Raw genomic sequence first — 15,710 nt, 5'->3', positions numbered from 1 at the left:
TTCACTGTCTCGCACACTGCTTCACTGTCTCGCACATAGCTTCACAGTCTCGCACATAGATTCACTGTCTCGCACACTGCTTCACTGTCTCGCACATAGCTTCACTGTCTCACACACTGCTGCACTGTCTCGCACATAGCTTCACTGTTTCGCACATTGCTTCACTGTCTCACACACTGCTTCACTGTCTCACACACTGCTTCACTGTCTCACGCACTGCTTCACTGTCTCACACACTACTTCACTGTCTCGCACACTGCTTCACTGTCTCGCACACTGCTTCACTGTATCGCACACTGCTTCACTGTCTCACACACTGCTTCACTGTCTCGCACACTGCTTCACTGTCTCGCACATTGCTTCACTGTCTCGCCCATAGCTTCACTGTCTCACACACTGCTTCACTGTCTCGCACACGGCTTCACTGTCTCACACTCTGCTTCACTGTCTCGCACACTGCTTCACTGTCTCGCATACTGCTTCACTGTCTCACACACTGTTTCACTGTCTCACACACTGCTTCAATGTCTCACACACTGCTTCACTGTCTCGCACACTGCTTCACTGTCTCGCACACTGTTTCACTGTCTCACACACACTGCTTCACTGTCTCGCACACTGCTTCACTGTCTCGCACACTGTTTCACTGTCTCACTCATTGCCTCACTGTCTCACACACTGCTTTTGTCTCGCACACTGCTTCACTGTCTCACACAGTGCTTCACTGTCTCACACACTGCTTCACTGTCTCACACTCTGCTTCACTGTCTCGCACACTGCTTCACTGTCTCGCACATAGCTTCACTGACTCGCACACTGCTTCACTGTCTCGCACACTGTTTCACTGTCTCACACACTGCTTCACTGTCTCGCACACTGCTTCACTGTCTTGCACACTGTTTCACTGTCTCACTCACGGCCTCACTGTCTCACACACTGCTTTTATGTCTCACACACTGCTTCACTGTCTTGCACACTGCTTCACTGTCTCACACACTGCTTCACTGTCTCACACACTGCTTCACTGCCTCGCACACTGCTTCACTGTCTCACACACTGCTTCACTGTCTCACACACTGCTTCACTGTCTCGCACACTGCTTCACTGTCTCACACACTGCTTCACTGTCTCGCACACTGCTTCACTGTCTCGCACACTGCTTCACTGTCTCGCACACTGCTTCACTGTCTCGCACACTGCTTTACTTTCTCACACACTGCTTCACTGTCTCGCACACTGCTTCACTGTCTCGCACACTGCTTCACTGTCTCGCACACTGCTTCACTGTCTCGCACACTGCTTCACTGCCTCTCACACTGCTTTACTGTCTCGCACACTGCTTCACTATCTCGCACATATCTTCACTGTCTCACACACTGCTTCACTGTCTCGCACATAGCTTCACTGTCTCGCACACTGCTTCACTGTCTCACACACTGCTTCACTGTCTCACACACTGCTTCACTGTCTCGCACTCTGCTTCGCTGTCTCACACACTACTTCACTGTCTCGCACACTACTTCACTGTCTCGCACACTGCTTCACTGTCTCACACACTGCTTTACTGTGTCGCACACTGCTTCACTCTCTCGCACACTGCTTCACTGTCTCGCACACTGCTTCACTCTCTCACACTCTGCTTCACTGTCTCGCACACTGCTTCACTCTCTCGAACACTGCTTCACTGTCTCACACACTGCTTCACTGTCTCACACTCTGCTTCACTGTCTCGCTCACTGCTTCACTGTCTCGCACATAGCTTCACTGTCTCGCACACTGCTTCACTGTCTCGCACACTGCTTCACTGTCTCGCACACTGTTTCACTGTCTCACACACACTGCTTCACTGTCTCGCACACTGCTTCACTGTCTCGCACAGTTTCACTGTCTCACTCATTGCCTCACTGTCTCACACACTGCTTTTGTCTCGCACACTGCTTCACTGTTTCACAAAGTGCTTCACTGTCTCACACACTGCTTCACTGTCTCACACTCTGCTTCACTGTCTCGCACACTGCTTCACTGTCTCGCACATAGCTTCACTGACTCGCACACTGCTTCACTGTCTCGCACACTGTTTCAATGTCTCACACACTGCTTCACTGTCTCGCACAATGCTTCACTGTCTTGCACACTGTTTCTCTGTCTCACTCACTGCCTCACTGTCTCACACACTGCTTTTATGTCTCGCACACTGCTTCACTGTCTCGCACACTGCTTCACTGTCTCACACACTGCTTCACTGTCTCACACACTGCTTCACTGTCTCGCACACTGCTTCACTGTCTCACACACTGCTTCCCTGTCTCGCACACTGCTTCACTGTCTCGCACACTGCTTCACTGCCTCTCACACTGCTTTACTGTCTCACACACTATTTCACTGTCTCACACACTGCTTCACTGTCTCGCACACTGCTTCACTGCCTCGCACATAGCTTCACTGTCTCGCACATAGCTTCACTGTCTCGCACACTACTTCACTATCTCGCACATAGCTTCACTGTCTCACACACTGCTTCACTGTCACGCACATAGCTTCACTGTCTTGCACACTGCTTCACTGTCTCACACACTGCTTCACTGTCTCACACACTGCTTCACTGTCTCGCACACTGCTTCGCTGTCTCACACACTACTTCACTCTCTCGCACACTACTTCACTGTCTCGCACACTGCTTCACTGTCTCGCACACTGCTTCACTGTCTCACACACTGCTTCACTGTCTCGCACACTGCTTCACTGTCTCGCACACTGCTTCACTGTCTCGCACACTGCTTCACTGTCTCGCACATAGCTTCACTGTCTCGCACACTGCTTCACTGTCTCACACACTGCTTCACTGTCTCACACACTGCTTCACTGTCTCACACACTGCTTCACTGTCTCACACTCTGCTTCACAGTCTCGCACACTGCTTCACTGTCTCGCACATAGCTTCACTGTCTCGCACATAGCTTCACTGTCTCGCACACTGCTTCACTGTCTCGCACACGGCTTCAATGTCACACACTGCTTCACTGTCTCACACACTGCTTCACTGTCTCGCACACTTCTTCACGGTCTAACACTCTGCTTCACTGTCTCGCACACTGCTTCACTGTCTCGCACACTGCTTCAATGTCTCACACACTGCTTCACTCTCTCACACACTGCTTCACAGTCTAACACTCTGCTTCACTGTCTCACACACTGCTTCACTGTCTCACACACTGCTTCACTGTCTCACACACTGCTTCACTGTCTCATACTCTGCTTCACTGTCTCGCACACTGCTTCACTGTCTCGCACATAGCTTCACTGTCTTGCACATAGCTTCACTGTCTCGCACACTGCTTCACTGTCTCGCACACGGCTTCACTGTCTCACACTCTGCTTCACTGTCTCGCACACTGCTTCACTGTCTCGCATACTGCTTCACTGTCTCACACACTGTTTCACTGTCTCACACACTGCTTCAATGTCTCACACACTGCTTCACTGTCTCGCACACTGTTTCACTGTCTCACACACTGTTTCACTGTCTCGCACACTGCTTCACTGTCTCGCACACTGCTTCACTGTCTCACACACTGCTTCACTGTCTCGCACACTGTTTCACTGTCTCACTCACTGCCTCACTGTCTCACACACTGCTTCAATGTCTCGCACACTGCTTCACTCTCTCACACACTGCTTCACTGTCTCACACACTGCTTCACTGTCTCGCACACTGCTTCACTGTCTCACACACTGCTTCACTGTCTCACACACTGTTTCACTGTCTCGCACACTGCTTCATTGTCTTACACACTGCTTCACTGTCTCACACACTGCTTCACTGTCTCGCTCACTGCTTCACTGTCTCACACACTGCTTCACTGTCTCGCACACTGCTTCACTGTCTCGCACACTGCTTCACTGTCTCGCACACTGCTTCACTGTCTCACACACTGCTTTACTGTCTCACACACTGTTTCACTGTCTCACACACTGCTTCACTGTGTCGCACACTGCTTCACTCTCTCGCACACTGCTTCACTGTCTCGCACTCTGCTTCACTGTCTCGCACACTGCTTCACTGTCTCGCACATAGCTTCACTGTGTCGCACACTGCTTCACTCTCTCGCACACTGCTTCACTGTCTCATACACTGCTTCACTGTCTCACACTCTGCTTCACTGTCTCGCACACTGCTTCACTGTCTCGCACATAGCTTCACTGTCTCGCACACTGCTTCACTGTCTCGCACACTGTTTCACTGTCTCACACACACTGCTTCACTGTCTCGCACACTACTTCACTGTCTCGCACACTGTTTCACTGTTTCACTCATTGCCTCACTGTCTCACACACTGCTTTTGTCTCGCACACTGCTTCACTGTCTCACACAGTGCTTCACTGTCTCACACACTGCTTCACTGTCTCACACTCTGCTTCACTGTCTCGCACACTGCTTCACTGTCTCGCACATAGCTTCACTGACTCGCACACTGCTTCACTGTCTCGCACACTGTTTCACTGTTTCACACACTTCTTCACTGTCTCACACACTGCTTCACTGTCTTGCACACTGCTTCACTGTCTCACACACTGCTTCACTGTCTCACACACTGCTTCACTGTCTCGCACACTGCTTCACTGTCTCACACACTGCTTCACTGTCTCACACACTGCTTCACTGTCTCACACACTGCTTCACTGTCTCACACACTGCTTCACTGTCTCGCATACTGCTTCACTGTCTCGCACATAGCTTCACTGTCTCGCACATAGCTTCACTGTCTCTCACACTGCTTCACTATCTCGCACATAGCTTCACTGTCTCACACACTGCTTCACTGTCTCGCACATAGCTTCACTGTCTCGCACACTGCTTCACTGTCTCACACACTGCTTCACTGTCTCACACACTGCTTCACTGTCTCGCACACTGCTTCGCTGTCTCACACACTACTTCACTCTCTCGCACACTACTTCAATGTCTCACACACTGCCTCACTGTCTCGCACACTGCTTCACTGTCACACACATTGCTTCACTGTCTCGCACACTGCTTCACTGTCTCGCACACTGCTTCACTTTCTCGCACACTGCTTCACTGTCTCGCACATAGCTTCACTGTCTCGCACACTGCTTCACTGTCTCACACACTGCTTCACTGTCTCACACACTGCTTCACTGTCTCACACACTGCTTCACTGTCTCACACTCTGCTTCACAGTCTCGCACACTGCTTCACTGTCTCGCACATAGCTTCACTGTCTCGCACATAGCTTCACTGTCTCGCACACTGCTTCACTGTCTCGCACACGGCTTCACTGTCTCACACTCTGCTTCACTGTCTCGCACACCGCTTCACTGTCTCGCATACTGCTTCACTGTCTCACACACTGTTTCACTGTCTCACACACTGCTTCAATGTCTCACACACTGCTTCACTGTCTTGGACACTGTTTCACTGTCTCACACACTGTTTCACTGTCTCGCACACTGCTTCACTGTCTCGCACACTGCTTCACTGTCTCACACACTGCTTCACTGTCTCGCACACTGTTTCACTGTCTCACTCACTGCCTCACTGTCTCACACACTGCTTCAATGTCTCGCACACTGCTTCACTCTCTCACACACTGCTTCACTGTCTCACACACTGCTTCACTGTCTCGCACATAGCTTCACTGTCTCGCACACTGCTTCACTGTCTCGCACACTGTTTCACTGTCTCACACACTGCTTCACTGTCTCGCACACTGCTTCACTGTCTCGCACATATCTTCACTGTCTCGCACACTGCTTCACTGTCTCGCACACAGCTTCACTGTCTCACACTCTGCTTCACTGTCTCGCACACTGCTTCACTGTCTCACACACTGCTTCACTGTCTCGCACACTGCTTCACTGTCTTACACACTGCTTCACTGTCTCACACACTGCTTCACTGTCTCGCTCACTGCTTCACTGTCTCACACACTGCTTCACTGTCTCACACACTGCTTCACTGTCTCGCACACTGCTTCACTGTCTCGCACACTGCTTCACTGTCTCGCACACTGCTTTACTGTCTCACACACTGCTTCACTGTCTCGCACACTGCTTCACTGTCTCGCACACTGCTTCACTGTCTCGCACACTGCTTCACTGTCTCGCACACTGCTTCACTGTCTCGCACACTGCTTCGCTGTCTCACACACTACTTCACTCTCTCGCACACTACTTCACTGTCTCGCACACTGCTTCACTGTCTCGCACACTGCTTCACTGTCTCACACACTGCTTCACTGTCTCGCACACTGCTTCACTGTCTCGCACACTGCTTCACTGTCTCGCACACTGCTTCACTGTCTCGCACATAGCTTCACTGTCTCGCACACTGCTTCACTGTCTCACACACTGCTTCACAGTCCCACACACTGCTTCACTGTCTCACACACTGCTTCACTGTCTCACACTCTGCTTCACAGTCTCGCACACTGCTTCACTGTCTCGCACATAGCTTCACTGTCTCGCACATAGCTTCAATGTCTCGCACACTGCTTCACTGTCTCGCACACGGCTTCACTGTCTCACACTCTGCTTCACTGTCTCGCACACTGCTTCACTGTCTCGCATACTGCTTCACTGTCTCACACACTGTTTCACTGTCTCACACACTGCTTCAATGTCTCACACACTGCTTCACTGTCTCGCACACTGTTTCACTGTCTCACACACTGTTTCACTGTCTCGCACACTGCTTCACTGTCTCGCACACTGCTTCACTGTCTCACACACTGCTTCACTGTCTCGCACACTGTTTCACTGTCTCACTCACTGCCTCACTGTCTCACACACTGCTTCAATGTCTCGCACACTGCTTCACTCTCTCACACACTGCTTCACTGTCTCACACACTGCTTCACTGTCTCGCACATAGCTTCACTGTCTCGCACACTGCTTCACTGTCTCGCACACTGTTTCACTGTCTCACACACTGCTTCACTGTCTCGCACACTGCTTCACTGTCTCGCACATAGCTTCACTGTCTCGCACACTGCTTCACTGTCTCGCACACGGCTTCACTGTCTCACACTCTGCTTCACTGTCTCGCACACTGCTTCGCTGTCTCGCACACTGCTTCACTGTCTCACACACTGTTTCACTGTCTCACACACTGCTTCAATGTCTCACACACTGCTTCACTGTCTCGCACACTGTTTCACTGTCTCACACACTGTTTCACTGTCTCGCACACTGCTTCACTGTCTCGCACACTGCTTCACTGTCTCACACACTGCTTCACTGTCTCGCACACTGTTTCTGTGTCTCACTCACTGCCTCACTCTCTCACACACTGCTTCAATGTCTCGCACACTGCTTCACTCTCTCACACACTGCTTCACTGTCTTACACACTGCTTCACTGTCTCGCACACTGCTTCACTGTCTCACACACTGCTTCACTGTCTCGCACACTGCTTCACTGTCTCGCACACTGCTTCACTGTCTTACACACTGCTTCACTGTCTCACACACTGCTTCACTGTCTCGCTCACTGCTTCACTGTCTCACACACTGCTTCACTGTCTCACACACTGCTTCACTGTCTCGCACACTGCTTCACTGTCTCGCACACTGCTTCACTGTCTCGCACACTGCTTCACTGTCTCGCACACTGCTTTACTGTCTCACACACTGCTTCACTGTCTCGCACACTGCTTCACTGTCTCGCACACTGCTTCACTGTCTCGCACACTGCTTCACTGTCTCACACACTGCTTTACTGTCTCACACACTGTTTCACTGTCTCACACACTGCTTCACTGTGTCGCACACTGCTTCACTGTCTCGCACACTGCTTCACTGTCTCACACTCTGCCTCACTGTCTCGCACACTGCTTCACTGTCTCGCACATAGCTTCACTGTGTCGCACACTGCTTCACTCTCTCGCACACTGCTTCACTGTCTCACACACTGCTTCACTGTCTCACACTCTGCTTCACTGTCTCGCACACTGCTTCACTGTCTCGCACATAGCTTCACTGTCTCGCACACTGCTTCACTGTCTCGCACATAGCTTCACTGTCTCGCACACTGCTTCACTGTCTCGCACACTCTTTCACTGTCTCACACACACTGCTTCACTGTCTCGCACACTGCTTCACTGTCTCGCACACTGTTTCACTGTCTCACTCATTGCCTCACTGTCTCACACACTGCTTTTGTCTTGCACACTGCTTTACTGTCTCACACAGTGCTTCACTGTCTCACACACTGCTTCACTGTCTCACACTCTGCTTCACTGTCTCGCACACTGCTTCACTGTCTCGCACATAGCTTCACTGACTCGCACACTGCTTCACTGTCTCGCACACTGTTTCACTGTCTCACACACTGCTTCACTGTCTCGCACACTGCTTCACTGTCTTGCACACTGTTTCACTGTCTCACTCACTGCCTCACTGTCTCACACACTGCTTTTATGTCTCGCACACTGCTTCACTGTCTTGCACACTGCTTCACTGTCTCACACACTGCTTCACTGTCTCACACACTGCTTCACTGTCTCGCACACTGCTTCACTGTCTCACACACTGCTTCACTGTCTCACACACTGCTTCACTGTCTCGCACACTGCTTCACTGTCTCACACACTGCTTCACTGTCTCGCACACTGCTTCACTGTCTCGCACACTGCTTCACTGTCTCGCACACTGCTTCACTGTCTCGCACACTGCTTTACTTTCTCACACACTGCTTCACTGTCTCGCACACTGCTTCACTGTCTCGCACACTGCTTCACTGTCTCGCACACTGCTTCACTGTCTCGCACACTGCTTCACTGCCTCTCACACTGCTTTACTGTCTCACACACTGCTTCACTGTCTCACACTCTGCTTCACTGTCTCGCACACTGCTTCACTGTCTCGCACATAGCTTCACTGTCTCGCACACTGCTTCACTGTCTCGCACATAGCTTCACTGTCTCGCACACTGCTTCACTGTCTCGCACACTCTTTCACTGTCTCACACACACTGCTTCACTGTCTCGCACACTGCTTCACTGTCTCGCACACTGTTTCACTGTCTCACTCATTGCCTCACTGTCTCACACACTGCTTTTGTCTTGCACACTGCTTTACTGTCTCACACAGTGCTTCACTGTCTCACACACTGCTTCACTGTCTCACACTCTGCTTCACTGTCTCGCACACTGCTTCACTGTCTCGCACATAGCTTCACTGACTCGCACACTGCTTCACTGTCTCGCACACTGTTTCACTGTCTCACACACTGCTTCACTGTCTCGCACACTGCTTCACTGTCTTGCACACTGTTTCACTGTCTCACTCACTGCCTCACTGTCTCACACACTGCTTTTATGTCTCGCACACTGCTACACTGTCTTGCACACTGCTTCACTGTCTCACACACTGCTTCACTGTCTCACACACTGCTTCACTGTCTCGCACACTGCTTCACTGTCTCACACACTGCTTCACTGTCTCACACACTGCTTCACTGTCTCGCACACTGCTTCACTGTCTCACACACTGCTTCACTGTCTCGCACACTGCTTCACTGTCTCGCACACTGCTTCACTGTCTCGCACACTGCTTCACTGTCTCGCACACTGCTTTACTTTCTCACACACTGCTTCACTGTCTCGCACACTGCTTCACTGTCTCGCACACTGCTTCACTGTCTCGCACACTGCTTCACTGTCTCGCACACTGCTTCACTGCCTCTCACACTGCTTTACTGTCTCACACACTGCTTCACTGTCTCACACTCTGCTTCACTGTCTCGCACACTGCTTCACTGTCTCGCACATAGCTTCACTGTCTCGCACACTGCTTCACTGTCTCGCACATAGCTTCACTGTCTCGCACACTGCTTCACTGTCTCGCACACTCTTTCACTGTCTCACACACACAGCTTCACTGTCTCGCACACTGCTTCACTGTCTCGCACACTGTTTCACTGTCTCACTCATTGCCTCACTGTCTCACACACTGCTTTTGTCTTGCACACTGCTTTACTGTCTCACACAGTGCTTCACTGTCTCACACACTGCTTCACTGTCTCACACTCTGCTTCACTGTCTCGCACACTGCTTCACTGTCTCGCACATAGCTTCACTGACTCGCACACTGCTTCACTGTCTCGCACACTGTTTCACTGTCTCACACACTGCTTCACTGTCTCGCACACTGCTTCACTGTCTTGCACACTGTTTCACTGTCTCACTCACTGCCTCACTGTCTCACACACTGCTTTTATGTCTCGCACACTGCTACACTGTCTTGCACACTGCTTCACTGTCTCACACACTGCTTCACTGTCTCACACACTGCTTCACTGTCTCGCACACTGCTTCACTGTCTCACACACTGCTTCACTGTCTCACACACTGCTTCACTGTCTCGCACACTGCTTCACTGTCTCACACACTGCTTCACTGTCTCGCACACTGCTTCACTGTCTCGCACACTGCTTCACTGTCTCGCACACTGCTTCACTGTCTCGCACACTGCTTTACTTTCTCACACACTGCTTCACTGTCTCGCACACTGCTTCACTGTCTCGCACACTGCTTCACTGTCTCGCACACTGCTTCACTGTCTCGCACACTGCTTCACTGTCTCGCACACTGCTTCACTGCCTCTCACACTGCTTTACTGTCTCACACACTATTTCACTGTCTCACACACTGCTTCACTGTCTCGCACACTGCTTCACTGTCTCGCACATAGCTTCACTGTCTCGCACATAGCTTCACTCTCTCGCACACTGCTTCACTATCTCGCACATAGCTTCACTGTCTCACACACTGCTTCACTGTCTCGCACATAGCTTCACTGTCTCGCACACTGCTTCACTGTCTCACACACTGCTTCACTGTCTCACACATTGCTTCACTGTCTCGCACACTGCTTCGCTGTCTCACACACTACTTCACTGACTCACACACTACTTCACTGTCTCGCACACTGCTTCACTGTCTCGCACACTGCTTCACTGTCTCACACACTGCTTCACTGTCTCGCACACTGCTTCACTGTCTCGCACACTGCTTCACTGTCTCGCACACTGCTTCACTGTCTCGCACATTGCTTCACTGTCTCGCACATAGCTTCACTGTCTCACACACTGCTTCACTGTCTCGCACATAGCTTCACTGTCTCGCACACTGCTTCACTGTCTCACACACTGCTTCACTGTCTCACACACTGCTTCACTGTCTCACACACTGCGTCACTGTCTCACACTCTGCTTCACTGTCTCGCACACTGCTTCACTGTCTCGCACATAGCTTCACTGTCTCACACACTGCTTCACTGTCTCACACACTGCTTCACTGTCTCACACACTGCTTCACTGTCTCGCACATAGCTTCACTGTCTCGCACACTGCTTCACTGTCTCACACACTGCTTCACTGTCTCACACACTGCTTCACTGTCTCACACACTGCTTCACTGTCTCACACTCTGCTTCACTGTCTCGCACACTGCTTCACTGTCTCCCACATAGCTTCACTGTCTCGCACATAGCTTCACTGTCTCGCACACTGCTTCACTGTCTCGCACACAGCTTCACTGTCTCACACTCTGCTTCACTGTCTCGCACACTGCTTCACTGTCTCGCATACTGCTTCACTGTCTCACACACTGTTTCACTGTCTCACACACTGCTTCAATGTCTCACACACTGCATCACTGTCTCGCACACTGTTTCACTGTCTCACACACTGTTTCACTGTCTCACTCACTGCCTCACTGTCTCACACACTGCTTCAATGTCTCGCACACTGCTTCACTCTCTCACACACTGCTTCACTGTCTCACACACTGCTTCACTGTCTCGCACATAGCTTCACTGTCTCGCACACTGCTTCACTGTCTCGCACACTGTTTCACTGTCTCACACACTGCTTCACTGTCTCGCACACTGCTTCACTGTCTCGCACATAGCTTCACTGTCTCGCACACTGCTTCACTGTCTCGCACACGGCTTCACTGTCTCACACTCTGCTTCACTGTCCCGCACACTGCTTCACTGTCTCGCACACTGCTTCACTGTCTCACACACTGTTTCACTGTCTCACACACTGTTTCACTGTCTCACACACTGCTTCAATGTCTCACACACTGCTTCACTGTCTCGCACACTGTTTCACTGTTTCACACACTGTTTCACTGTCTCGCACACTGCTTCACTGTCTCGCACACTGCTTCACTGTCTCACACACTGCTTCACTGTCTCGCACACTGTTTCACTGTCTCACTCACTGCCTCACTCTCTCACACACTGCTTCAATGTCTCGCACACTGCTTCACTCTTTTACACACTGCTTCACTGTCTCACACACTGCTTCACTGTCTCACACACTGCTTCACTGTCTCACACACTGCTTCACTGTCTCACACACTGCTTCACTGTCTCGCACACTGCTTCACTGTCTTACACACTGCTTCACTGTCTCACACACTGCTTCACTGTCTCGCTCACTGCTTCACTGTCTCACACACTGCTTCACTGTCTCACACACTGCTTCACTGTCTCGCACACTGCTTCACTGTCTCGCACACTGCTTCACTGTCTCGCACAGTGCTTTACTGTCTCACACACTGCTTCACTGTCTCGCACACTGCTTCACTGTCTCGCACACTGCTTCACTGTCTCGCACACTGCTTCACTGTCTCGCACACTGCTTCACTGTCTCACACACTGCTTTACTGTCTCACACACTGTTTCACTGTCTCACACACTGCTTCACTGTGTCGCACACTGCTTCACTCTCTCGCACACTGCTTCACTGTCTCGCACACTGCTTCACTGTCTCACACACACTGATTCACTGTCTCATGCAGTCTTAACCACTGCCTCAACCACTGCCTCAACCACTGCCTCAACCACTACCTCAACCACTGCCTCAACCACTGCCTCAACCACTGCCTTAACTACTGCCTCAATTACTGCCTCAACCGCTACCTCAACCACTGCCTCAACCACTGCCTCAACCACTGCCTCAACCGCTACCTCAACCACTGCCTCAACCACTGCCTCCACCACTTCTCAACCACTGCCTCAACCACTGCCTCAACCACTGCCTCAACCAATGCCTCCACCACTTCTCAACCACTGCCTCAACCCTTGCCTCAACCACTGCCTCAACCACTGCCTCAACCACTGCCTCAACCACTGCCTCAAACACTGCCTCAAACACTGCCTCAGCTACTGCCTGAACCACTTCCTCAACCACTGCCTCAACCACTGCCTCAACCACTGCCTCAACCACTGCCTCAACCACTGTCTCCCACCACTGCCTCAACCACTTCCTCAACCACTGTCTCCCACCACTGCCTCAACCACTGCCTCAACCACTTCCTCTGCCACTGCCTCAACCACTGCCTCAACCACTGTCTCCCACCACTGCCTCAACCACTTCCTCAACCACTGTCTCCCACCACTGCCTCAACCACTGCCTCAACCACTTCCTCTGCCACTGCCTCAACCACTGCCTCAGCCACTGCCTCAACCACTGCCTCAACCACTGCCTCAACCACTGCCTCAGCCACTGCCTCAAGCACTGCCTCAACCACTGCCTCCACCACTGCCTCAACCACTGCCTCAACTACTGCCTCAATTACTGCCTCAACTACTGCCTCAACTACTGCCTCAACCACTGCCTCAACCACTGCCTCAACTACTGCCTCAACCACTGCCTTAACTACTGCCTCAATTACTGCCTCAACCACTGCCTCAACTACTGCCTCAACCACTGCCTTAACCACTGACTTAAATACTGCCTCAACTACTGCCTCAATTACTGCCTCAACCACTGCCTCAACCACTGCCTCAACCACTGCCTCAGCCACTGCCTCAGCCACTGCCTCAACCACTGCCTCAGCCACTGCCTCAACCACTGCCTCAGCCACTGCCTCAGCCACTGCCTCAGTCACTGCCTCAGCCACTGCCTCAACCACTGCCTCAACCACTGCCTCAACCACTGCCTCAACCACTGCCTCAACCACTGCCTCAACCACTGCCTCAACCACTGCCTCAGCCACTGCCTCAACCACTGCCTTAACCACTGCCTTAACTACTGCCTCAATTACTGCCTCAACCACTGCCTCAACCACTGCCTCAACCACTGCTTCAACCACTGCCTCAAACACTGCCTCCACCACTGCCTCAACCACTGCCTCAACCACTGCTTCAACCACTGCCTCAACCACTGCCTCCACCACTGCCTCAACCACTGCCTCAACCACTGCTTCAACCACTGTCTCAACCACTGCCTCAACCACTGCCTCAACCACTGTCTCCCACCACTGCCTCAACCACTTCCTCAACCACTGCCTTAACTACTGCCTCAATTACTGCCTCAACCACTGCCTCAACCACTGCCTCAACCACTGCCTCAACCACTGCCTCAACCACTGCTTCAACCACTGCCTCAACCACTGCCTCCACCACTGCCTCAACCACTGCCTCAACTACTGCCTCAATTACTGCCTCAACCACTGCCTCAACCACTGCCTCAACCACTGCCTCAACCACTGCCTCAACCACTGCCTCAACCACTGCCTTAACCACTGCCTCAACTACTGCCTCAATTACTGCCTCAACCACTGCCTCAACCACTGCCTCAACCACTGCCTCAGCCACTGCCTCAACCACTGTCTCAGCCACTGCCTCAACCACTGCCTCAGCCACTGCCTCAGCCACTGCCTCAACCACTGCCTTAACCACTGCCTCAACTACTGCCTCAACTACTGCCTCAATTACTGCCTCAACCACTGCCTCAACCACTGCCTCAACCACTGCCTCAGCCACTGCCTCAGCCACTGCCTCAACCACTGCCTTAACCACTGCCTCAACTACTGCCTCAATTACTGCCTCAACCACTGCCTCAACCACTGCCTCAACCACTGCCTCAACCACTGCCTCAGCCACTGCCTCAACCACTGCCTCAGCCACTGCCTCAGCCACTGCCTCAACCACTGCCTTAACCTTTGCCTCAACTACTGCCTCAATTACTGCCTCAACCACTGCCTCAACCACTGCCTCAACCACTGCCTCAGCCACTGCCTCAACCACTGCCTCAGCCACTGCCTCAACCACTGCCTCAGTCACTGCCTCAGCCACTGCCTCAACCACTGCCAAAGTCATCGACTGGATGCCAACTATCAAACAGCTCTCTTCGTCTTGCATAGTGTAGGTCCGTCCATATCCTGACATCAATCAGTCGCGCAGCGGGAAGCTGAGGCAGACAATCTCAGGACCTCTCTCTCTCTCTCTCTCTCTCTCTCTCTCTCTCTCTCTCTCTCTCTCTCTCTCTCTCTCTCTCTCTCTCTCTCTCTCTCTCTCTCTCTCTCTCTCACAGTATGCAGAGTGAAGGACGCTGCGTGACGGATATCTAGGTTAATGCTTCCAGAGGCTTGATGGATGGATAGATGCCGCTGGAGGACGGGCCAGTCAGGTCCCGGTGGAGGACGGGGCAGACAGGTGCAGGTGGAGGACGGGGCAGACGGGTGCCAGTGGAGGACGGGGCAGAGAGGTGCTGGTGGAGGACGGGACAGACAGGTGCCGGTGTGGGACTGGGCAGACAGGTGCTGGTGGGGGACGGGGGCAGACAGATCCAATAATGTTAACGCTTAAATGTTGCCTGAAATACCATTTTGCGTCTCCATTTTATTTTACAGAAACACGACATATTAAATGATTAATATTATAATGACA

General features: G+C 52.1%; 1 protein-coding gene across 1 annotated transcript; it reads right to left on the bottom strand.

The window, feature by feature from the left end:
- Positions 1-13,414: 13,414 nt before the first annotated feature.
- On the bottom strand, positions 13,415-15,182 carry LOC138370752 (fap1 adhesin-like). The gene is made up of 2 exons (XM_069335350.1): positions 14,349-15,182; positions 13,415-14,299 (listed from the first exon to the last, which is right to left on the bottom strand). The coding sequence occupies exons 1-2, from the start codon at positions 15,180-15,182 to the stop codon at positions 13,415-13,417; spliced, it is 1,719 nt and encodes a 572-aa protein (XP_069191451.1).
- Between the last annotated feature and the right edge of the window lie 528 nt (positions 15,183-15,710).

This window comes from Procambarus clarkii, chromosome 33, assembly GCF_040958095.1.
Source record: "Procambarus clarkii isolate CNS0578487 chromosome 33, FALCON_Pclarkii_2.0, whole genome shotgun sequence".
NCBI lineage: Eukaryota > Metazoa > Arthropoda > Malacostraca > Decapoda > Cambaridae > Procambarus > Procambarus clarkii.
This window is presented reverse-complemented; position numbering and strand designations above follow the sequence as displayed.